Raw genomic sequence first — 25,742 nt, 5'->3', positions numbered from 1 at the left:
AAATAACTAATAAAGACTGTGTAAATATATTATGAGTGTAAATAAAACAAGTAATGCAAAAAATATAAAATACTATGAAAAACAGAGGGAGTAAAAATTAATTGAACGGCTGCGCAAATGATCTGCGCATCCAGGGCATGCGCAGTCACGTCTTTTCTCGCGAGACGAAGACGCCATTATCGCGGTGCTTGGACGATTTTTTTCGTGACTTGGCGAAGTTAGCCTTCGTAGTTTACCCATTTGTTCAGGAGACCATAACTTTCAGGTATTTCACTGGGTTTCTGTTATAATATAGCTAAACCTGCAAAATATTCGACAGGAAAGTGATTAAAAGTTGTATGCGACGATGATCAGCCATTTTGTATTTTCTTTCACAACGGATTTATTTTTTTTGGCGGGTTCGATAAAAAAAAAGTTGCTGTTTTTAATCTGACTGTTATTATATTCAGAATTGTTGACCTATCAATATCAAAACTTAGCAGTACTTCTGGTAACTGCGTTTAACATGTCTATTTCTGAAAAGCTTGGAAAATGTTGTATTTTCGTCAGTACCAACCAAGGTCCTACTCGAATTCTGACAATGTTTACTAAATGTTTCATTATGTAAATTTTAGTTCCCTGTTTTGCATACTACAGATGAGACATGACAACTATTATTCCTACTATTATTCCATAATTATATTTTGAGCCAGAATTTTTTTTTTAATTAATAAAAATAATTATTAAAAATTGTTTTAAAGTGTAACAATTTAATTTTTTAAATTAAAAATTTATGGAGAGGAATTTTTTGCAGAAGACAAATTATATTCATGTCAGAATAAAAAACATGTCGTTTGAAGAATCCATACCTATTCAGAAGTAAATCAAATATGAAAAAAAATAATTGCTTAGAGGAGTCAGTTAGTTGGTTGAAATAAAAATTGCACCCCACCCCCAGAGTTCCAGTCTGTACAAAGTTCACAGTTTAATGGGTTGTTATTAAGGTATTGATGTCTCAAAAATAACAAAAAATAAGATTATCAGGAGGAGGGGAGCATCTTATTTTTTCATTTTTAATACAAACTTTTAATAAAACCTTTTGCATAATCGTATGTATTTTTCTATAATTTCCTTGGTAATTTCGAACCAATGAATTCTCATTGGCTGAGGTTTTTAATCTAAAAAAGTTGAAAAACGATAATGGAAAATTATGCAGGTTTATTCTGTGAAAGGTGATTAAAAGTTGATTTGATGGGGTTTGGTGTTTCTTAAAAAATGACAATCAATCTTGGGTTGGCACACAAATGTAATACAGCTCCTTGCCCTTGTTGAAATTTATGATGTCATATTTTAACAATGCCAACACTGTCAAAAAATGTTGGGCTGTGAGTGCCAACAATAACTTTGTATTCATATTTTTTTATTGTGAAAAATACTAATATTCCACATATTGCACCCCTACAATGCTAGAATAGGAATGTAAAAAGAGGTTTTCAAGTCACTCAAAAAAAGATGCATTACAAAGAAAGGATAACTGATTAATTGTCTGAAAACATAGTTTGCTAAATATAAATTATATGTTAAATTTGTTGCAGTAATCTGCAAAGCTGGAGGTCATAATGTCAGAGGAACAGACTCTGAGCGAATCAGATGCCTTACAAATGGCAGTTAGTCAAATCACTAATGGCCAAGGTGGTAAGTTCTATTCACTATTATAAGATTTAGATTTTTTGATTTGATATTTCATAATTTTCACCTATTGTAAATTATTGGGAAATTCTTCTATGGTATTCATATTTAATTTTGGCTGTCTGCAGAAGATGAAGTCTCGGATGAACCACCTTCAAAACGACAGAAGATTTCTCAAGATGATAACTTGACTGAGGCGGCTACAATAAAAGTATGATTTAAAATTATTATCTTGTGAGCTTGTGACAAGTATTCAGATTCTTGCATTTGCAACGAGTTGTATCATAGTATTCATCGATCACTGTAAATTACTTTTGTGTTTCACAGTTCCTCCATCTCATGATGAATTGCCAAGTAGTGACTGCTATATCACACATGGTTTAGAAATTTGGCTGTCATGCAGTAGAAACAAAATCTACCTTGTTTGCATAAGGCTGGTTTAAAAAATGTATTTTTAATAGTCAATATTCACAAAACCATGCAGATGAGTTACTGGTAGTTTAATATGGTTTATAGGATATAAATCATCAAGTGTTCATGATCTACTGTATGGTGCTTTAATTTAGTGAGAAAAATCTTGCGAGTCGATGACAATTTCTCTGGGCTCCTAAAATGTGGAGTGTCAGTGAATTTGTAGCAGTGAAAATTAAACGTTTTACAGTAACCAGAGGGAGCCATTGGACAATTGGCTCATCGGTTTAGAAATTACTCAAAACCTTAAGGTGTATGTAGAATACTAAGCGATTGCAATTTATTAAGCATGACTATAGTTTCGTATCATTTACTGTAAAATATTACAACTGATATTTTTATAAGTTTATCAACATTAGAATGGTATGTAAAAGGTCATTTATGATGAAGCAATAATTTGAAATCACATTTTAATATTTCATCTCATTAATCTTTTTTTTTCATAATTTTTTTCCAGCAAATTTTATTTAACGTAAACAAAGCTATTTGTTTGCGACTTGATAGCATAGAGACAAAGCTAGAGACGATCAACCTTCGATGTAAATATCTTGAAGAAAAACTTGACAACATGGCAGATTCATCATACCAAAAAGTTGATCATGGAGGAAGTGGTGATCTGTGTACACCTCCACCACAAGGTAGAAGAGGGTAGGTGTCTTTAACTTGACAACCATTTTTGTACATATGCTTGTCACATATGTGGACAAGTGATGCATTGAACTGAGGTTTTACAGTCTCTTTTTGTGTTCTGTAATGTGGCATGGAATCGTAAAAACAATGCCCGGTCTTGTTCTTGGAAGTAGTGAGAAAATAACTTCTTGCTTAACATTTCTATAAGATTAACTCCAATCACCACTTTACATACGAACTGTTACTTTAAAATCTTATTAAGATCCATGGTTTGTGTTACAATGTTTCAACTTCAAAAATTATTTTGAAACCTCAAAGTTTTAGGGGCTGGGTGTTTTGTATTTAGTACATATGATGGATTCAAATTGAAATTCTCACTCACATAAATAAATCCAACTTTAAAAAACATAAAATTATTTATTCATAATCTAAGTTACAGTTTAAGTAACAATAAATTCAGTTCGGGAAAAATAAGAATGACCACCAATTCATCTTGATATTATCTCTTTCATTGATACAACTCCCAAGATGTCTTTCAAAAGCAGGCAGCCATTTTGGTAATATTCGCCTCAAGTTAGGGTATGCAAGAGTATTCAAATCCAACATGGTTGACGCTTTATAATGTCTTAATCGTTTCTCACAAAATGAGAAGAAAAGCATGCTTCTTGATACATTTCCATTGCAATAAAAGCGTCAAATGGTTTAGTTTGTGCTTAATCAGCAATCAAACCTTTATCTTAATTCACAATAATGCTGATTTAAAAATTTGTCGGAACATTATTATTATGAGTATGTTTTTTAATTGTCAAAAACACTGTTAGTCGGAACTCTCAACTAGTGGTGCGCTTGGTAATCGGGTGCCGTTTTTAATCTGGTTTTAATGTTACTCTGCAAGAAAAATAAATTTTTCATGTCAACAGCCCGTAGCCGTTTGACGTTTATTCACTGTGCGTGCCATGACCAACAAGTGTATATCAAAATTATGTATGCAAGACTTTGAATCAAACATTTATATGCAAATTGTTATGGCAAATGGATAATTAAGGTTTATCTTAGTGATTTATAAATACCAAAAAAGTATTGCAGATTCAGTATATATCCAGGAATCGATGGTCTATTAACGTGTGCACATATTTGAATGTCTTGACAGCAGCAGCAATGCTGGTAACTTTGCTACACGTAAACAAAGCACTATAATTATTGGATTACCTCATAAGATGGAGTCACAAGATACACAGAGTGAATCACAAGGTACATTTTATAGTAATTATATATTCGTTAATTATTTTATGTATGCAAGACTTTTGTGTACATCTAGAGTTAGTGTCTACAGCACAAACGTATCACACAAGCATCCTGTTTTAACGTTACATTATTCTCCACTACTATAATAATGTGATGTTTTTCAGAGGGTACAGCCAGCAGTCCAATGTCTAGTTCAGGTGTTGCTGAATCACCGGCTCCTAATCTTGGACCTAATGTGACTCTAATTACACTAAATACAGAAGGTAGGAAAGTAATTTATTTTATGAATAGAGCAAAGCCAGTTTATAATAATTTGTATGTGCTCTATTAGGACTGCATAAACCAAAAATTGTATGTATCATTAAAATGTTAACCTCTGTCATTGACATAAGTATGTGCACCTCTAGAGTAAATACGGTACTCATGTTTGACAAAAATTGAAGTGATGTCGTTAGTGCTTGAATGGGCCTAAGTGATAAATTGACTATCTAAAGCAATATTCACTAATGCAATTGAATTCAATCATTGTGTAAAATGTTTTGGTAGGATCATTATCATGGAAGTTAATGTCAGTATTATTAATTCAAATGTTTTATTTCCATGCTTACAGATGACTACCCCAATGGTACCTGGCTTGGTGACGAGAATTCTATTGAGATGAGAGTAAGATGCCCTATTTCTCCAAGGTAAAAATTAAATATTACGTGATTTTAAATATAGTTGCAAAGCTTGCAAAATGGGCTTTTCATTTCTTATGATTCATATATGGAGCACCCTAATTGATGACATTCGCAGTAAGTTGTAAAATCTGCACTGCAGTCACATTTCCAGATATAACTTTGAATAATCAACAGTTTACGTAAAAACATTTATGTTTATTTAATTGAATGGACCATGAGATTTGTTTTTGGCCAATTCTTCTATAATTTTCAATATTTCAGTCATAATAATCTTTTTTGTACCAAACAAATACACATGCATGTAAGCTGAATGTTATTCTAGATATTTGCATTCTTTTATCATAAGTATAGGCCATGTCCTGCCATATCATCAGGTTTTTTAGCCTTCGCAGACGAAGTCTGCCGAAGGCTTATAGATTGGGTTCTGTCCGTCCGTCTTTTACCTCTTATAACTTTGATATGCTCTGTCCAATTTTTTTCAAAGTTGGTGCAAATGTAATTCTCAATGCCATACATATGCACGCCAAGTATTTTTTTGATTCGCCAAAGTTTCATTGTGTTTTTCTGTGATTTTCAACATTTTACTAGTACAAGTGCCGAAATTTGCCGGAAAAATCTGAGTTTTAACGACATCTCGCAAGAGAACTGGCATACCGTATTGCGCATGCGCCAGTCTAACCGCTAAGGAAATCGCCGTCGATTTCGTCTGAGGATATTGTATTCCGGGACTGTATCTTTCTTTGCACAAGGCTTACATAGATTAAATTCTATCTCAAAGGTAAGAAACTGTGCTTATGGTATTTATTATGAACTTTGATTTATCCTTTTGTGTCCTGACTTTAGTGAGAAACTCACGATCGCACAGTGTCACACTTTGCCAGAAAAACAGTCCTGCTATTAGTTCAAGAACTGGTTATGAAACGTGTAAATCGAAAGTTTATCTCGTCATTTAGGAGACTTGGGAATAACGGTTGGCATATAAAATACTGGAATAATAAAAACGTAAAAGTTTAGAACACGCTGATCGTGATTCTGTTATGTACGATTGCTGTTGCCGGTGTTCATTGGCAACTGTAGCAGATTGAAACTTGGTTTCGTGACAACATATTAGACTAGAATTATCGAGAAAATACAATTCTAGTTCGGCCAACCGAAAGCAATGATGAAATTGAAAAGTACTGTAATTAAATATCAATGAATCTATCATCGCTGTTAAATTACCTTTGAAGTAAATATGATAACCACGTACGTTACTGCAATCGTGACCGGGACCTCTATGCTCCATGCGGTGTTGAAGTTTATCGGTAAATCGAACCTCTGTCAACAGAGACACATTTTCCCAATCAGCTATTTATTTCGGTACTGAAGTCAGGGTGGCAATTTCAATGTTTAGCTCCCATAATGTATCTCCATTATGAGCAGAAAAATAAATTACGGACCTCGATTGAGATGGATTTAACGACGGCCATGTTTTTAAGGGATATGTGAAACAATATTAGGGAGGGGGTCAAATTCACGTAATCCTCAATTTTAATGATGTTGACTTAATAGTCATAATTTTTTTTTTCAAAACTTTGGATATTATTTTATATATTTTAATACTACAATATGGTAATTAGTATGCAAATTAGCAGCCAATCTGAGACGATGCAATCCAGTTCAAAGGAAATTTGATTACATGATCACTACCTCCGCTGATTAGTTTTTTATGCACTTCTATCTGCTTTTATATTAAATGTATTTTTTTGTATTTTTCTCAATAGTTTTTTTTTATTTCTTTTGATATATTAATTTGACAACTTTATAGAGTGGAAACAGACTGTCGAATTAGTTCATCCTAGACTTTGGTAGAACATGTTTAAAATAGTACAGTGTGAACTGCAATTTCTTTCTGGCTGGTATAAATTTATTAAGTAATATTTTTTCGTACTAAAAAACTCAAATATCTTTTTTAATTAAATCTAACAGCCAATGGGAGCACATTTGCTACAACCTCTGCTTACTTTGGGCTAAATGTTGTTTTTTTATTTTTTTTTCAGGTGCATAGCCAGATTTTTTTTTCTCAGAAAGCAAAGCCACTAGAACTGCATGTATTACAAAAACATACCGGTACTATTCACTGCGTGTCCTCTGTTTTTTACTTTGAGAAGTTCTGTCAACCAAATCATAAATATGTGTTTCTCTGTACATAAAATTTCACACGATTTGTTAATATTAATGTATGATAATAAAAACTTGATAATATTTTTCTGGATTTTTGCATTTTATTTGTATCATTGTCATATGAGAAGTAATCTTGTCCTTTTTAGAGATATTGAAACTAATCCAGGGCCACAAACTAGTTTATCCAAACAGACACAACACTGACATATTTGCAGATCTGATTTGTATACTTCCTTGTCATTTTACCTGTTGTACTGGTTTGGTGCTATCTGGTTTCCTTGCTGAGAATAATGCTGACCTGGATGGAGAGTGCTATAAACTTGAAAATGCCATAGAAATCACGTTTGCCAATTTATGTCCATGCAACTTTAGAATGACAACTAGCGTAGGCAGTATCATTCATGACTTGTTTTCAGTGAATTTAAATTTTCTGTGGGCTAAGCTTCTCATTTTGTGTAAAGGTTAGGTTCTTAAAAAATAACAGCAGCTGCTAGTCTTAGATACTGTATTTTGCCATGTTTGATTATTCAGACTCCATCTCCAGTATAACCCCTAGAACAGTTTTCCGTCATGTATACTAACTGACCACATGTGCAAACTACATCACTTACTAGTCCAAAACCACAAATGCAAAATCTTGTATTATCAGCAGCTACTAGTCTTAGATACTGTATTTTGCCATGTTTGATTATTCAGATGCCATCTCCAGTATAACCCCTAGAACAGTTTTCCGTCATGTATACTAACTGACCACATGTGCAAACTACATCACTTACTAGTCCAAAACCACAAATGCAAAATCTTGTATTATCAGCAGCTACTAGTCTTAGATACTGTATTTTGCCATGTTTGATTATTCAGATGCCATCTCCAGTATAACCTCTAGAACAGTTTTCCGTCATGTATACTAACTGACCACATGTGCAAACTACATCACTTACTAGTCCAAAACCACAAATGCAAAATCTTGTATTATCAGCAGCTACTAGTCTTAGATACTGAATTTTGCCATGTTTGATTATTCAGATGCCATCTCCAGTATAACCCCAAGAACAGTTTTCTGTCATGTATACTAACTGACCACATGTGCAAACTACATCACTTACTAGTCCAAAACCACAAATGCAAAATCTTGTATTATCAGCAGCTACTAGTCTTAGATACTGTATTTTGCCATGTTTGATTATTCAGATGCCATCTCCAGTATAACCCCTAGAACAGTTTTCCGTCATGTATACTAACTGACCACATGTGCAAACTACATCACTTACTAGTCCAAAACCACAAATGCAAAATCTTGTATTATCAGCAGCTACTAGTCTTAGATACTGTATTTTGCCATGTTTGATTATTCAGATGCCATCTCCAGTATAACCTCTAGAACAGTTTTCCGTCATGTATACTAACTGACCACATGTGCAAACTACATCACTTACTAGTCCAAAACCACAAATGCAAAATCTTGTATTATCAGCAGCTACTAGTCTTAGATACTGTATTTTGCCATGTTTGATTATTCAGATGCCATCTCCAGTATAACCTCTAGAACAGTTTTCCGTCATGTATACTAACTGACCACATGTGCAAACTACATCACTTACTAGTCCAAAACCACAAATGCAAAATCTTGTATTATCAGCAGCTACTAGTCTTAGATACTGTATTTTGCCATGTTTGATTATTCAGATGCCATCTCCAGTATAACCTCTAGAACAGTTTTCCGTCATGTATACTAACTGACCACATGTGCAAACTACATCACTTACTAGTCCAAAACCACAAATGCAAAATCTTGTATTATCAGCAGCTACTAGTCTTAGATACTGTATTTTGCCATGTTTGATTATTCAGATGCCATCTCCAGTATAACCTCTAGAACAGTTTTCCGTCATGTATACTAACTGACCACATGTGCAAACTACATCACTTACTAGTCCAAAACCACAAATGCAAAATCTTGTATTATCAGCAGCTACTAGTCTTAGATACTGTATTTTGCCATGTTTGATTATTCAGATGCCATCTCCAGTATAACCCCTAGAACAGTTTTCCGTCATGTATACTAACTGACCACATGTGCAAACTACATCACTTACTAGTCCAAAACCACAAATGCAAAATCTTGTATTATCAGCAGCTACTAGTCTTAGATACTGTATTTTGCCTTGTTTGATTATTCAGATGCCATCTCCAGTATAACCCCTAGAACAGTTTTCTGTCATGTATACTAACTGACCACATGTGAAAACTACATCACTTACTAGTCCAAAACCACAAATGCAAAATCTTGTATTATCAGCAGCTACTAGTCTTAGATACTGTATTTTGCCATGTTTGATTATTCAGATGCCATCTCCAGTATAACCTCTAGAACAGTTTTCCGTCATGTATACTAACTGACCACATGTGCAAACTACATCACTTACTAGTCCAAAACCACAAATGCAAAATCTTGTATTATCAGCAGCTACTAGTCTTAGATACTGTATTTTGCCATGTTTGATTATTCAGATGCCATCTCCAGTATAACCCCTAGAACAGTTTTCCGTCATGTATACTAACTGACCACATGTGCAAACTACATCACTTACTAGTCCAAAACCACAAATGCAAAATCTTGTATTATCAGCAGCTACTAGTCTTAGATACTGTATTTTGCCATGTTTGATTATTCAGATGCCATCTCCAGTATAACCCCTAGAACAGTTTTCTGTCATGTATACTAACTGACCACATGTGAAAACTACATCACTTACTAGTCCAAAACCACAAATGCAAAATCTTGTATTATCAGCAGCTACTAGTCTTAGATACTGTATTTTGCCATGTTTGATTATTCAGATGCCATCTCCAGTATAACCCCTAGAACAGTTTTCCGTCATGTATACTAACTGACCACATGTGCAAACTACATCACTTACTAGTCCAAAACCACAAATGCAAAATCTTGTATTATCAGCAGCTACTAGTCTTAGATACTGTATTTTGCCATGTTTGATTATTCAGATGCCATCTCCAGTATAACCTCTAGAACAGTTTTCCGTCATGTATACTAACTGACCACATGTGCAAACTACATCACTTACTAGTCCAAAACCACAAATGCAAAATCTTGTATTATCAGCAGCTACTAGTCTTAGATACTGAATTTTGCCATGTTTGATTATTCAGATGCCATCTCCAGTATAACCCCAAGAACAGTTTTCTGTCATGTATACTAACTGACCACATGTGCAAACTACATCACTTACTAGTCCAAAACCACAAATGCAAAATCTTGTATTATCAGCAGCTACTAGTCTTAGATACTGTATTTTGCCATGTTTGATTATTCAGATGCCATCTCCAGTATAACCCCTAGAACAGTTTTCCGTCATGTATACTAACTGACCACATGTGCAAACTACATCACTTACTAGTCCAAAACCACAAATGCAAAATCTTGTATTATCAGCAGCTACTAGTCTTAGATACTGTATTTTGCCATGTTTGATTATTCAGATGCCATCTCCAGTATAACCTCTAGAACAGTTTTCCGTCATGTATACTAACTGACCACATGTGCAAACTACATCACTTACTAGTCCAAAACCACAAATGCAAAATCTTGTATTATCAGCAGCTACTAGTCTTAGATACTGTATTTTGCCATGTTTGATTATTCAGATGCCATCTCCAGTATAACCTCTAGAACAGTTTTCCGTCATGTACATGTATACTAACTGACCACATGTGCAAACTACATCACTTACTAGTCCAAAACCACAAATGCAAAATCTTGTATTATCAGCAGCTACTAGTCTTAGATACTGTATTTTGCCATGTTTGATTATTCAGATGCCATCTCCAGTATAACCCCTAGAACAGTTTTCCGTCATGTATACTAACTGACCACATGTGCAAACTACATCACTTACTAGTCCAAAACTACAAATGCAAAATCTTGTATTATCAGCAGCTACTAGTCTTAGATACTGTATTTTGCCATGTTTGATTATTCAGATGCCATCTCCAGTATAACCCCTAGAACAGTTTTCCGTCATGTATACTAACTGACCACATGTGCAAACTACATCACTTACTAGTCCAAAACCACAAATGCAAAATCTTGTATTATCAGCAGCTACTAGTCTTAGATACTGTATTTTGCCATGTTTGATTATTCAGATGCCATCTCCAGTATAACCCCTAGAACAGTTTTCCGTCATGTATACTAACTGACCACATGTGCAAACTACATCACTTACTAGTCCAAAACCACAAATGCAAAATCTTGTATTATCAGCAGCTACTAGTCTTAGATACTGTATTTTGCCATGTTTGATTATTCAGATGCCATCTCCAGTATAACCCCTAGAACAGTTTTCTGTCATGTATACTAACTGACCACATGTGCAAACTACATCACTTACTAGTCCAAAACCACAAATGCAAAATCTTGTATTATCAGCAGCTACTAGTCTTAGATACTGTATTTTGCCATGTTTGATTATTCAGATGCCATCTCCAGTATAACCTCTAGAACAGTTTTCCGTCATGTATATTGTCACAAAAAATTTGGTTTATGAATACTGGTACTAACTGACCGTGTCCACATGTGCAAACTACAACACTTACTAGTCCAAAAACACAAATGAAAATATTGTATTATTCTCTTTGCGGTGTAATAATATTCATGGTCTGAAAAGTGAATGTATTGTAATAGTCAGTTTGCAACTTGAAGGTTACATAACATAATTAACTGCATTTGTATGCATTATCAACTACGTTGCTTTAGTTGGAAATGGCACAAATACCCTCTGCTTCGCTGACATATCTCGTTGAAATCATCATTTTAAATTTGTTTTTTCTATTCCTTTTATTTGCACAGCGATATGATACACATTCATTCCACGAGTCGGACAGCTGAGAAGATGGCACTTACACTCTTGGACTATTTGTTTGATAGAGAAACACAGGCTTGTTCCAATGTGTCTGGCATGAGCAAACACAGAAAGAGACAATTGGATCCACTTATGGTATATGGAATAAGATGTGAGTCATTTTAAATGCTACTGTAGCAGTTTTCTTTTCATATCTTTACTTGTTAAATTGTGACAACAGGCATTATAACTCAAGTGTGTGAAAAATCAAGAACAGCTAGGAATGAAAATTTGTGCTTTCCTGTGATTTACCATACAAAGTAGCATTTACAAAAAATTATTAGATAGGGAAATATTTGTTTGAAGTTTGGTAATGAAGTCTGCCCAAAATCAACTTGAGTAGCGATGAACTCATGTTTACTATTAAAATCTATCAACAGGCTGCCATAGATATTTTGTTTCAGACCAATTGAACACTTTTCAAAATCATACAAAAATAATTTACTTAAAAGTCATAATCAACAAAATTGCCTTCCTAATTTTCAATTGAGCATACACAATAACAGTTCTTCCATGAACTATGTTGTGTTCATTGAACTTCGACCAAAAATGTGCACGTCTGTGCACATTATGCATTAAGGGAATCTACTTCTAAAGAAAATAATGAAATCATCTGTATTTATCTCACAGTACATATGAAACCATGTATGATAAAGAGGAGTTACTATTCGACAACCCTGTGATATACAGATTACTTTTGATCTTGGGACCAAAATTATTTGTAAATGCAACGCGATATGATTGTAAATATTGCCCATATTGTCATAAAACTAGACATATGCCATGTTTTTATTTGCACATTTTAAGATTGAAGAATTAAATTGTAATTTTTACTTTTCACACTAATACACCTGATTGCAAGAAACATAATTTACAACTTTGTTTGGTAGATTGCGTGCAAGAACACAAAGTCGGATGTTTGGGCACAAAAATCACTGGTAGCCACATAAAAATAACATGTATAAAAGAGCCTTTGTATTTTGTTTTCAAGCATATGTCCAGAAAAGGGTATTGGTATAGAGGAGACCCAACTGTCCTTGAAATACAAAGTAGACTGAAAACCTCACCATGGGTTCATGAAGGTGTCTGCACAGTACTTCTAGAAACATCTTGTCTGAAAAAACACTGGCGCATACATAATGTTTTTCTGTTGATGGTTGAAAAGTGTTTTGAAGCATTATCATTTTGCTTTTTGTCTGACACTAGTGACAGGTTATGGACATTTTCTGATTTCATAGTATAGAATGTAAATACACTGCTTTATTACACAATGCCAGTTTTGTAATTACAAAATAGTTTTATGTAAACTATGCTGAAAAATGTTGATTGCTGACAATTTTACTATAACTTCAACCACAAACCATTTTTATTTTGTTTCTTTAGGTCATTTGATCCACAAGTTTAATATAAGCGAAACAGACTGGCACAGAATTAAACAGAACATTGACTCCAAATGTCGCACAGCATTCCGAAGAAAACATAGAGGGCAGGCTCTCACAGTCAAAGCTTTTGCACGTAAATCACCATCATCTAATACTACAATATATACACACCAAATGGCAGAAAATGGGGAGCAAGAAATGCATGTAAGTATGCCTTAATTACGGTATATTCTGACTTCAAACTCTGACCAGCCAAATTATTTTTTGTTTTTGCATTTTCAAAAAACATTTATGCATATTGGTCTGGCAAGGGGATTACATGAAATAAATAAATGGCAATATTAGTTAACATAATGTAATAGTTCTTTTCTATTTCAATAATGAACTTTCAAAAATAGAAGATGGTGTAGTACTTGCGAAAACATCAAACATGCTTACTGATGGATGTTAGTTTGTTGCAGGATTGATTCAGAATATCCTGTTGGTGACCATTTTGATTTATTATTCAAGTGTCATTATATAATTCCTTGAATTTATAATAAATTAATTTATTTCAAAATGCTGAAAGGAGTAGATACTTTACGTTCTACATTCTTGCATTCTCAATTGTCACTTCCACAGTACATGTATATAAATACATAATTGACAACAACCTTCCTTTTTTTAGGACCAAGTTGTTTCCCAAGCTGCGGTGGAGCAGATACAACAAATGCAGCAACAGATACACATTCAACAAGTGGAGGAAGGAGAAACCATAGTACAGCAGGGAATGCCAGAACAAGTAACAGTACAACATGTACAGGAGCAACATACGATAATCCCTGAACAAGTTACTGTGCAAGTCACGCAAGGTGGTGAGACAATCCATTTACAGGAGGGCGATACCATACAGATAACACCAGGAGAAGGAGTCAGTATCCCACAAGGGGAGATTCAGATTGCTGTGAATCCAGAAGTTCAAGTGCATGAGATTGATGGAGAGATACAGATACAGCATCCTGTGCAATTACAGCAGTCTTAGGAGAAACACACACAGCATTAATTCTATTTTTAAAAAACAACTCAGTTAAAAATGTGTGTAGTAATTTTCCACAGTTTTGGTTCTATGTGCCATATAACTAGCATCTGCTAGGTACAATTGTTTATTGATCGTGACATTTTGAGTATCACTCAAGTCTTGTACAGCAAAACCCATAGCGTTTCTTTTAGTGCCATCGTTAAAGAGACAGTCATTGTACCTTTGCCATGTTTGAAGCAAGTCTTGTACAATATATACTAGTAAAATACATTGTTTGTTTACACAAAATCAAACACATTAAAAATACAAACCTACAAATAGTCTATTAAATACATAAAAAAAAAAAAAATTGTTTTAGTTTCGACTTTGTTCACCAATTTCTATTTCTAGTCTTTTGCAGCTAGTGTTGTTGCTTCCTTTGAGATGTGATACACCTTTTTGGCTTAGAATGTTATTTAAATGAATTTTTTCCAAAATGTGTATTTCATTGTAAATTATTTATGGGAGTATGGTATCTCACTTTTGTTGCTTGTAGTTATAGGTTTTTGCTCGAAAGTTGCACACTTTAATTTCCGAAGTGTTGAGCTTTGAATGAATATACTGAATATGAAATTTATATATAAATGCTTCCTACAAAACATTCAAGCAAGCATTTTCAAATTCAAAATGAACTTGATTTCTATGAATTAATTTGTTGACCATCAATATTGGTATGTTATGTAATATTTTGTCTCTCAAACATATTTTTTCCTGACGCTTGTATTTTGTCTGTACTTATTCTTTCAAGAGAGATGCATGTACAAACAATTTGATATTGTCTAACTGAACATTTATTTATAATACAGTACCCAGGGTATACACAAGTCTGTCAGAAAAATGCAAATCTTTCAATGAACTTTCAAACAAATACATTTTTTACATACAGTAAAATATATACAATATGAACATGGTTTCAGGTTTTCTCTTTTTTAATAATAGTTAGTATACTTGTATTACTAAGCTTTACAGAAATTATAGTTTTTAAGTTAAGAGTGGTAAAACTCAAGGCTTGATAAACCAATCAATTTCATAAGCAATTGTAGCTGCATTGTTACAAGATCTCACCACGTAGAGATTGTTTGTTGAGGGATTTCCACTAAAAAAAGTAACATTGATGTAAATTGCGCTCAGTAAATAAAAAGGAAAGGATCTCGTAATTTTGCGTTCATACCAGCAATTCTTACAAGAGGCGTAAATAATGGTGGCCACTGGATAATGCACACATTGGCACTGACTCATAGACAGGTATTGTATCAACTGATTGTACATTTGTCTGTCGTGTACTTTTAAATTCAAGCATTAATAAGCATTTCTTTTCCATGTAAAAATATACATACATACATAGCATAGAGCTAATCTCTTTTTTTTGCATTGCGAGCCTGCCTATTTTGAAAGTTGATTTAAGGTAGCGAGACTATTATTTGTGTTGAAAATTACGATTTTCACATTTATTTACTAATTGATGAAATGCACTATAAACTTTCATCTGATAAAGTCAACGTAACCTAGAATGTCATGCAAGTTGGTTAAAATGTAGATTTTCTGAAGGGAAGCAAGGCAGCTCCAGTAGTGTTTTACAAAATCAACAACACAGGTTTAATCTGTGTGCCTATAAGTTTCAAAGATTAACTCAAGACAAAGCAATGTTAGGATGTGTTATCAGTAGCTATCTGACACACAATGAGTGTTTCCAAACATTTGAGTTGTTGGTCTCCGCCCCTGTTTATTTCACAGATTAGCATTTGCATATGAATGTGTCAGACACAAGGTCACACAGCCACTGAAAAAAAATCATTGATTTTGGTGTTTTCATCTGCCGATTTTATCGAATTATAGCTATCCCATTCCTTTATTTTTCGGTTTCCAATAGCATTACACATTTGAATGCCCCTACAACATGTTAAAACAGACCTTGATGTGAAAACAAATCGCTTGTGCCGATAAACAAGCTTGAAAATCTTTGCTGTGACTTCATCAACGATTTCTAGTTTATGTTTTTCAAAATACTAGGTCTTTAACAAAAAATAACGTATGCTTATTGTCGTCGGATTAACACCAAATTTTCACAGCTCTAAGGTTACAATGAGAGGAACTTGAATGTGTCCAGACAAACTATTTCATGGATTATTTACCAATGTGTTGTGGTTTGAGTTGGGGGCAATGCGACTAAAACAGAAATTAAAATTCAGGACACTACTTTTCAAAACGCGTTGCTTGAATAAAACTGACCAGACACATTCAATTTATCAGACTATTGAACAACTAGGAAAATTGAAAAAAAAACTTCTTATCACCAGCATAAATGCGTAATTATTTTTTTTACAAAAAAAGTAATTTTTCACTTTTGATTAAGTAACGCAGCGTAGAATGCAGATACGGACATGGCAAACACGCCTTTGTAAAGCTTGAAGTCTGGCGATTCTAAAAATATATACTTTTCTGGGTCTATTTGTAGTCATTTGGTCACAATTAGAAGATGAAAACAAGCATGCAAATAATAGTCCCGCTACCTTAAATACAGTTTACCAAGCATCAAATTCAGAAAAGAACGCAGTACACTTGCAACATCCTTTGCAAATGGTCACTGGTGTTGCCATATTTAAGCCCCTTTATGGTTGTGTAACATGTTCTCATTTGTTTTTATCGCAATTATGTAATTGTTCACTGGTGATGATAACCCCTTGGGATATTTAAAATCTGCCATTTATAAACCCCTTTACGTCTGTGTAACATGTTTCTCTTACACTGACGTAAATTGCGTCAATGTAAAGGGAATCTGATGTGAACACTGTAAATGTAAAATCATGCACGTGTCTTGTGGTATGTGGTATTATGCACAGGAATAGCAAAAAAAAATTAGTGTAGACTCTTATCTATTTTGAATTGGATGCCTTCTTAGCCTTCAGGATTGATTCTGATCTAAACAATTTGTCTTCAGGTGAGTAGTACTTTCCATGTTGATCATCTAAAAACAAGTGCTACAAAATGTTCAGTTTGCAACAAAAAGCATTGGTTATCAATAATCTGTTTTTTTCTTGCATAAACCTTTCTAATTAGTATGATGTGCCTCTTTGTTAGTCCCCGTGCGGATGAAGTCCGAAAACAGGGACTTATAATTCGGTCTCTGTATGTCCGTCCGTGTGTCCGTCCGGAGTCGTATCTCAGAATCCCTTGGACCGATTCCGTTCATTCTTTGCATGTGCCCAGTACTTTATGTGGGACATATGCACATGTAGTGGTTTAGCGATTAGATTCAAAATGGCCGACTGGCAGCCATCTTGTTTTTTGAAAATGTTGTATTTTGGACATGCTTTGTCAGTTTTCATTCAAACTTGGTACATAGATTATACATGTTAGGATACATGTCCATGATGATTTATTTCACAATTGGATCAAAGATGGCCGACTGGCAGCCATCTTGTTTTTTGAAAATGTCGTATTTTGGACATGCTTTGTCAGTTTTCATTCAAATTTAGTACATAGATCATACATGTTAGGATACATGTTCCCGATCGTCCGTGAGTTCCTGAGTCTGTCCGTGCGTCAGTCTATCCAACGTCATATTTCAGAATCCTGTGGACCGATTCCGTTCATTCTTTGCATGTGCCTAGTACCTTATGTGGAACATATGCACCTGCAGTGGTTTAGCGATTCGATTCAAAATAGCCGACTGGCAGCCATCTTGTTTTTTGAAAATGTTGTATTTTGTCAGTTGTCATTCAAACTTGGTACATAGATTATACATGTTAGGATACATGTCCGTGACGATTTATTTCGCAATTGGATCAAAGATGGTTGACTGGCAGGCATCTTGTTTTTGTTTTTTTATGCGGTATGTTGGACATGCTCTGTCAGTTTTCATTAAAATTTGGCACATACAATGTACATGTACTTTATACATGTCAGGATGCATGTCCATGACAATTTGTTTCAAAATCTGGTCAAGGATGGCCAATTGACAGCCATCTGACTTTTTGGCCTTACTACTATATTTCCACAATTTATGTACCATTTTCATTCGTATTTGGCACATATATCATACATATCAGTGTGCTTCATAATCGGATCAAAGATGGCTGAATAACGGCTGTTTTTATTTTGGCCATATTACTATGACACGAAACACGTGTTTTGATGTAAATAAACAATCTGTTGTATACGCCACTTGGAACTCAAGTTTCAAGGACACACTCGCGACAACCCCTCCGCTTTAATATGACGAGCACAAAGAGAACTTAACGGGGACTGTGTCATTTTCAATGACTTGTTCTATACCAAAATATCACAGAATTAAATTTGGAAATTAAGTGAAGTACACCTTAATGCGTTGTCAAATAATGCTGTATTCACCAATATATGACGCAGTTCCCCAAATTTGTTGCATAGTGCTGACATTAAATGTGTATCCGAAAATCCAGGGGTTCAATACGTCTAGGGCTCCGAGTTTACTAAATCTTGGATTTAGTCGTGCAAGTTGGTTAAAATTGAGATTCCATGCATACAAAGCGTTTTTAATCTATACCCGCACACCTGGCGTTTTTCAGTTCCTTGTATTCAGAGACAGTTTATACCATATAAAATAATTTTACCCCTTACCGGTAATACATCGCACATGGGTAAAACATTTTTGATTTTTTTACATCTTTAAAAGTTAAGTGCCATTAAATTTCGAATAACCTTTCAGGACAAAAGCTACAAAAATTGGATTTGATGTATACAACTTTGAATATAATAGCCTTTTTTTGTGTCAAATTTTACAGAGTGGATAAAGTCTTCATGTCGTAGAGGGCGCTGCTGAAACAGTTGGTCTTGTTAGCCCCAATCACAGTACAGGCTCATGGATTTAGTTCTGTGCATCTGTCACTGTTGCATTATAACTCTGAAATGCATTACTGTAAAATACTTTATTTTCGCTCAGAATTAATTTTATATAAAAATAAGAAAATAAAATCCAGCGAATATACTATTTTTCCTATATTTTACATTTAACTCGCCAAAAATCAGTGAAAATAATTTCCATACAAAACACCTAAAAAGTCTTCAGCGAAAATTGATTCCAGCTAAAATAAAGTATTTCACAGTATCTAATTTGAAAACATTTTTTTAGACAAATCGTTTAGTGCAGTGATTGTGCACATTTAAAAGAATTCCCAATGTCTATGCTTTGCATTGACCAATTTCATTCAAAAATGGAATATATAATAAGTATTATTAGACACCACTTCAAGGGATGTAGTTATTTGGTTCAAGCACATTGAAGGGTAAAAATCATCACTCTTGGCCAAAAAATAGGGCTGAAAATGATTTCTTTTTTCAACTTTGTCTCAAACGAGAGCTATGACACGCATCTTATTTTAAAATGTTTTATTCTGGGATTGGGGCAGCAAAAGAGGCAGAAACAGTATTCTGAAAACACTTTTAAAGGGCAGTGGTCGTCGCGCTACGCATGAACACAGATGGCGACTTTGACTGTTGTGCAGACCAATGAGTACAAACTAAGACATTACTGGTACGAAAATTTAACATGTAAATTTTCATGGTGATTGGAATGTATCGAAGATGTCACCGGCGGCAATTATTGCATGTTGTGCCAAGATCAAAACTCGTGATTTCCATTAAAAGAGCTCATGGGATTGTGGGAAAATCTATGTTTATCAACACAAATGTTGCACATGTGCGGCACGATGACCACCGCCCTTTAAACTAATTGTAATAATCCTCAAACTACACTATACATCAATGAAAGTTGATCCAATACAAAATGGATGGCTATCAGCCAATTTGTAAACATAGACATGGAGACACACGTGCATGTTATTCAATATATCACAGAAATGTAAAAAGCACATAAATGTTGACATAAGAGTGGGGGATCTTGCCAACTTTCATAACCCCCGAGAGCAGACAAAATATATTTTTTTTAAATCTTCATGTCAAAGGTCGCGAACATGCATAAAATAATATAATACTCAAATGCTTGGCTTTATTTTGGGGGTTTTGTGCATGTTCTTTAGGTGGATCAGTGTCCATCACTTTAGACCACAAAACTAGTCCTGAACTACCAATACCAAGCACTTCTGTTCTAAAGACTACCATGCTGGACACTCATCCTCATTTTACAGTAACTTTTCAAACACACTCGAATAAACTCAAGATTTTTACTATCGGTAATTTATTTTAATCCATCGTATAGGTTTATGATAATACATGTAACATGTAAATAGTTGAAAAAAAATGTCCAAAAATTAATTTTCCATGTGATGCTTGCATGAACATCCTAGCTCAGTATAGCATGGATTAAAAAATAAAAACACAAATAATTCAGTGCATTCAAAATATTAATGACAATTTTTTTTAAGCATGTTTCAAAAAATTGTTTACAGTGAAGAATATCGACCAAAGTATCCAAAATCTATAAGCATGGTGGATATACACAGATGTATACCTAATTGTTGAGTTTCAAACAATGGTTCCTTTACAGCATGATTTTTAAAAGTGGCTAATTTAATTGAAGCATGGGTGTCAACTCGTGAATTCTAATTTTAACAGTATAATAATGATTAATCATATTATACAAAACAAAACAAAAGTTTTGAGAAACTAGTCTCTTGGAAGTAATGTTTCACCTATGCTGTTGACTTTAAGCATCTCACAGAGTAGTTCATATTAGATATATATGTTCTATATTTAAAAATATTGATTCAAAATTAGCAAAAGCTTCCAAATGCAGTTTTCTTTACATGCTACATTTTTCAAGGTGATTGAGATTATTTTTCCATCTGGGTGATTTTGACCTGAATCTGGAGCGGATGATTACCGACCGATTTCATCCCTAGTTGTTGACATGCTTCATTGAGAGTCTGCCCGTCAATTGTACAGAGTTGATACGTACTATCCATGAATGTCTGTGGATCAACAGGCAAGCTTTCTGTACTGGTATGTTCAGTTTTTTTATGTCTCTCGAGCAACTTCGGCCTCATGAAACCCTTATTGCAGATGTCGCAACGGAACCTAAACTCACCAGTGTGCAGAACCAGATGATCTTTCAAATTGTCCTTTCGGAAAAATCCTTTCTGACAGAATTCACATTTGAAAGGCTCGTATGTCAGGTGAGTTCGTTGGTGGTCTGTCAATTTGTCTTTCCTCGCAAAAGCCTTGTTACAACCTGGGTCGGAGCAGGTGAATGGTTTCACTCCAGAATGCACTGTCATTTTGTGGCGGTGCAATTTGTTGCGGAAACTAAACCCCTTACCACAAAGATTACACTGGAATGGTTTTACGTTGCTGTGGGTTACGCTGTGACGTTGCAAATCACGAGGAGTTTTGAAATCTTGGCCACATTTCTCACACAGATATTGTCGTTCAGTTTGATGTGTAATCATGTGTATTCTCAACTGTCGCTTGCTCACGTGAATCTTACCACATTCTGGACAAGGGTAATTGTGTGATTCTCGGGCAAGGTGTTTATCCAACCCAGCCTGACTGGGAAACTTCACCCAGCATTTCATGCATTTAAAGCTCATCTGTTGGTAGTACATTCTCATTTTTTCTTTCTTGAGTGCAGCTTTATAATTTGGATCCACACTTTCTTTCTTTAAACACGTTTTACAACTACACCTAAACATAAAACTATCTGCATGGGAGGTGCTGACATGCTGACAAAATTCTTTGAAGTCTAGAAAGACACGTTTACATGTCATGTCACGACACTGGAACTGCTTCACCATCTGATGCTTCTCCCACATATGCTTTGGAAGTTCACTTCTCTCATGATAATTATCACATTCTTTACATTTTAGTTTACCAGCTTTTGACAGTTTGTCATTTGATTCTTGAACTGGATCAACCATTTCAACGCTTGGCATGTCTCCTTGCACTACACCCTCTGCTGGCTGCAACGTTGGCTCTGAACTCAAGACTGCTTTACCTAGTAATGAATTTAGAATGTTTGGTTGCTTGCCACCAGCAGCTTCTGGACACATCTGAGCCAGAGACTCTGCAGCTTGCATGGTCCTTAGGTGCTCAAAACCCATAGAGGAAAAATCCACCGAACTTGGAAGACTAGACCCCGATTGTGGATTCATTTCCAGCTGACTAACAACATTAGACGTTGAGGCATTAGGTAATAATGTACCTACCGGTATCATGTTTTGGTTGGGAATACCTGAAGGAAGTGCTTCTATATTATCACTACATGCAACACTCGGGAACTCATCTTGGAAAGTCACTGGAACCCAGGATTTGTGAAATTCAATATGAGCTTCATAATCATTTTCTTTCAGTGCATTGTGTTTGCAAAGTTCACAAAAAAATGCAGCTATTGACTTGGCATGTAAACGTTTGTGTTTAACAATGCCCCTCTTGAGAACCTGTTGACCACACTCATCGCATGTGACCTTTCGGTTCCGGTACGGTCGTCTCATTTCTTTTCCATGTACTGCTGACATGTGGTCTGCCAAAAGGCTTTTGGATGGGAAGCTGACTTCACACTGATCACACTGAAAGTTATCTTTAACTCTCTTGTGACTGCTGAGATGTTCTCTCAGTTCGTTCATATCTAAAGCCTCAAAGTTACAAGTAGCGCACTTATACGTACTTTCCTCCATGTCTTCACTTTCATCGACATCCTCCTCCAATTCAGGATCCTCTTCCCCTTTGTATGCTTCCTCTCTGTCTTTCTTATTTAAATGCTTCTGGGTTTTTCGGTGCTTGTTCAACTTGGTGCCAGTTTGAAAAGACATGTTACACAGCCGACAAAAATGTGAAGAAGTCTTCTGTGTTGCTCTTGCAGCTAACAGAGCTCTCCTAGTTGCCATTTTAGTTTTATTAATTTCTCGTCGCTTTTCTGTTGTCAGAAGAATAGCCCTAGATGTAGCTATATTATGTACCTTTACATAATGAGAGGGTAAGTTGTCAATACAATTTATTTTCTGATCACAGAAAGCACATTCCACAGTTGACTGGACCACTCCCCCATGTTCTTGAAATAAATCATCAGTTTCTATCCCACTTGCAATGCTAGCTGCTAGGATAATATCAGTTGTCTCATTGCCCTGTCTGGATGTATTCCCCATATCTTTATTATTATTTGAGGGATTAGAGGCTGATTTCACAGTACATCTTTCAGTATCCAGGACCGGATCAACAATCTGGGTAAAGACTCTATTTGCCTCATAACCTGGCTGAAATGCCTCAGTTTCAAGGTTTTCTACATCTGTTGGCTCCGTTGCACCCTTTGAAACACTGCTATCAGTACCAGTCACAGGTATATTGGAAGGGGTAGAAGAAAAAAAGTTCTGAATGTCTGTACTGCTTACCAGTGGTAGAACATGCTCATTTGTTTGATGTTGGGTAATAAATGACCCAACTTTACTATTATCATTGGATTCTGTGATGGTAGGAATCTTGGTCTTATAGCAGACTTTACTCTTCTTATGAACCATGAATATTTCCATTGATGTGAAGCGTTGCTTACATCGTCCACACTCAAAAACATCATCATCTGCAATATTATAGATATATAGTAATAAGTAGACAATACAAAATAAACATTCACAACAACTTGAACAAAAATAATAGACTTATTTTTACTTGTGTAGATATATTCTTGTCAATGTGGCAGAGTGCATGTAGACGTATTCTGGTGAATTTGAATGACTGCTACAATAACATGATCTATACATATTTGAAATATGCCATCTTTTATTGCTGTATTTTAGTAAAATTTATGATATATTCATGATTTTTGAGATAAACTATACCAGCGGTTAGTTATTGTATTCGGTTTGGTCTTCTTACCCGATGAGTTAATGTTACAGCCATCTTTATTTTCAGCCATATTGCCTTAATACTTTCACCTCTTTCTATCACAATCGACGACCTAAAAGGAATAAACAAAATATATTTCCTAAAAATTGTCAAAGAAATTTTTGTGATTTCATGATTTCTCAAAAGTCTTACATACAAAATTTTGAATTTCAGTGACTCTTGAAATTTGTGAAAATTTGTCTCTACTGAAAATAAAATATTACCACTGTACATATCTATTGCTCAATACTCAAGCAGGAATGTTTGCTTAAAAATTGTTGTTTTAAAGTTTTTTTAAGTTGATGGTCTTTATTTCACTTTCCATATCATCGTGGATGAAGTTCAAGGTATACAAGAGAAAAATGTCTGTTCTTGTTAGTTTGTATCCATCCATCCATTTTTTATTTAATCTGGATTTACAATTGGCAAGGTTATGCTATATTTTTATAACTGAAATTACTTTTGGATCAGCAAAAAATATTTCTAAACATACTTATGGAGAAGTGTTCTTGATGTATGAATGGTAGAAAAACAGATTATTGTAACTAGAATCGTTGTTAAAATGTGCAATGAAAACCTCACCATATGGATGATATATATTAACACTGTGAACGTATGTGTGCTATGTTAGCTATCAATTTTTATCACTGAATGCCATCATAATTTTTTACTTCAAAATTTGTATTTTTCTATAATTTCCTAGTTAATTTTAGACTAAATGAACAACATTTACCATTAACTACAAATCCTGATCAAAATGTTTGTGAAAATATAGACAAACTTATGCAGGTTTACTCTCTCCTCTCTTGTTTCACATAATCCCAAAAATATGAACATTCAAAAAAATTAAACATCCTAAATTTATAAACATTTGAAAAACATTCCAAATTCTAATTAGGTAATTCTAAAAATACGATTTTTGTTAAATTAATACCACGTCAGAAATCGTATACAATTATTATTTACGGCATTTAAATTATAAACTACTAGTATTTTAAATTAAACTAAATTAAATTAAATTTTAAATTAAACAATGTGACGTGAACATCTAATTAAATTGGAGGAAATAAATGACAAACTTCCAATGATCGAAGGTGAAAAAAAACATTGTACAATTTAAATTACGACATGGAACTATTAACTAGTAAAGTACATGCGATTTGAATACACTGCAAATGTGTCTTTCATGCGTACAGGCCACATGAACACGACTACAGTTCTTCTCTGGAGATTCGAGCCGCCTCACCGGGGGAGACATCCCACAGTACCGAGAGTGTTCCAATTTCATCGATAAACGATTTATTTCGCGATGTACCGCCAATGAAAGTTAAATACGACAATAGAAAAAAATACTATAAATACCACTGCTATCTACATATGGAAGATATTGTATTTTCTAACCCCACAATAGGCACAATCAAGCGAAAATACGCGTTACTCACCAGACGTTTCTCAAATTTTAGCGAAATGCGATTATAGGAAGTCGCACCCTTTGCACACGTTACTTTTTATTTGAGTGCAAAACGAGATAGATGCTTACCAATCCTGCTGCTTGGTGGCGCACTGGTGTAGTGCGCCGCGAGGCGACCATTCCGAGAAGCAGAGAAATGACCAGTAAATATAAAGAAATAGAAGCGCGTTAAATATGTTTGTAATAATATTATTCATATATCAACAACAATATTTATATATGAGCTATTTAGCCAATGTCACCGAA

General features: G+C 34.5%; 2 protein-coding genes and 1 long non-coding RNA gene across 4 annotated transcripts; 2 read left to right on the top strand and 1 right to left on the bottom strand.

Moving 5' to 3' along the window:
• Positions 1 to 139: 139 nt before the first annotated feature.
• On the top strand, positions 140 to 15,375 carry LOC100376508 (protein BANP-like). Of its 2 annotated transcripts, none has more exons than XM_002732427.4 (10): positions 140 to 265; positions 1,575 to 1,674; positions 1,797 to 1,879; positions 2,597 to 2,787; positions 3,920 to 4,020; positions 4,179 to 4,277; positions 4,625 to 4,700; positions 11,728 to 11,891; positions 13,163 to 13,365; positions 13,829 to 15,375. In XM_002732427.4, the coding sequence occupies exons 2-10, from the start codon at positions 1,599 to 1,601 to the stop codon at positions 14,180 to 14,182; spliced, it is 1,347 nt and encodes a 448-aa protein (XP_002732473.1). In that variant the 5' UTR covers positions 140 to 265; positions 1,575 to 1,598; the 3' UTR covers positions 14,183 to 15,375. The 2 variants fall into 2 exon arrangements, with proteins under 2 accessions (XP_002732473.1, XP_085356407.1); XM_085500281.1 differs by having other exon boundaries at positions 153 to 265; positions 3,923 to 4,020.
• Positions 5,132 to 6,948, top strand: LOC146742201 (uncharacterized). The gene is made up of 2 exons (XR_014929828.1): positions 5,132 to 5,472; positions 6,734 to 6,948. It is a non-coding gene; the product is annotated as an uncharacterized LOC146742201 (long non-coding RNA).
• A 4,998-nt stretch (positions 15,376 to 20,373) lies between the features above and the next one.
• On the bottom strand, positions 20,374 to 25,516 carry LOC144352626 (uncharacterized). Its single transcript, XM_078009565.2, has 3 exons — positions 25,468 to 25,516; positions 24,017 to 24,098; positions 20,374 to 23,720 (listed from the first exon to the last, which is right to left on the bottom strand). Exons 2-3 carry the CDS (start codon positions 24,054 to 24,056, stop codon positions 20,986 to 20,988), a joined length of 2,775 nt encoding a protein of 924 aa, XP_077865691.1. The 5' UTR covers positions 24,057 to 24,098; positions 25,468 to 25,516; the 3' UTR covers positions 20,374 to 20,985.
• Positions 25,517 to 25,742: the final 226 nt, after the last annotated feature.

This window comes from Saccoglossus kowalevskii, chromosome 6, assembly GCF_978046115.1.
Source record: "Saccoglossus kowalevskii chromosome 6, keSacKowa6.1, whole genome shotgun sequence".
Classification (NCBI taxonomy): Eukaryota; Metazoa; Hemichordata; class Enteropneusta; family Harrimaniidae; genus Saccoglossus; species Saccoglossus kowalevskii.
The sequence above is the reverse complement of the archived record's forward strand: the minus strand, read 5'-3'. Positions and strand labels throughout refer to the sequence as shown.

Coding starts and splice junctions, on each gene's coding strand:
- LOC100376508 (XM_002732427.4), top strand. CDS start 1,599: ATGTCAGAGGAACAGACTCTGAGCGAATCAGATGCCTTACAAATGGCA. Junction 1,675..1,796: donor AATCACTAATGGCCAAGGTG/GTAAGTTCTATT, acceptor GGCTGTCTGCAG/AAGATGAAGTCTCGGATGAA. Junction 13,366..13,828: donor ATGGGGAGCAAGAAATGCAT/GTAAGTATGCCT, acceptor TCCTTTTTTTAG/GACCAAGTTGTTTCCCAAGC.
- LOC144352626 (XM_078009565.2), bottom strand. CDS start 24,056: ATGGCTGAAAATAAAGATGGCTGTAACATTAACTCATCGG. Junction 23,721..24,016: donor CTGTAACATTAACTCATCGG/GTAAGAAGACCA, acceptor ATAATATTGCAG/ATGATGATGTTTTTGAGTGT.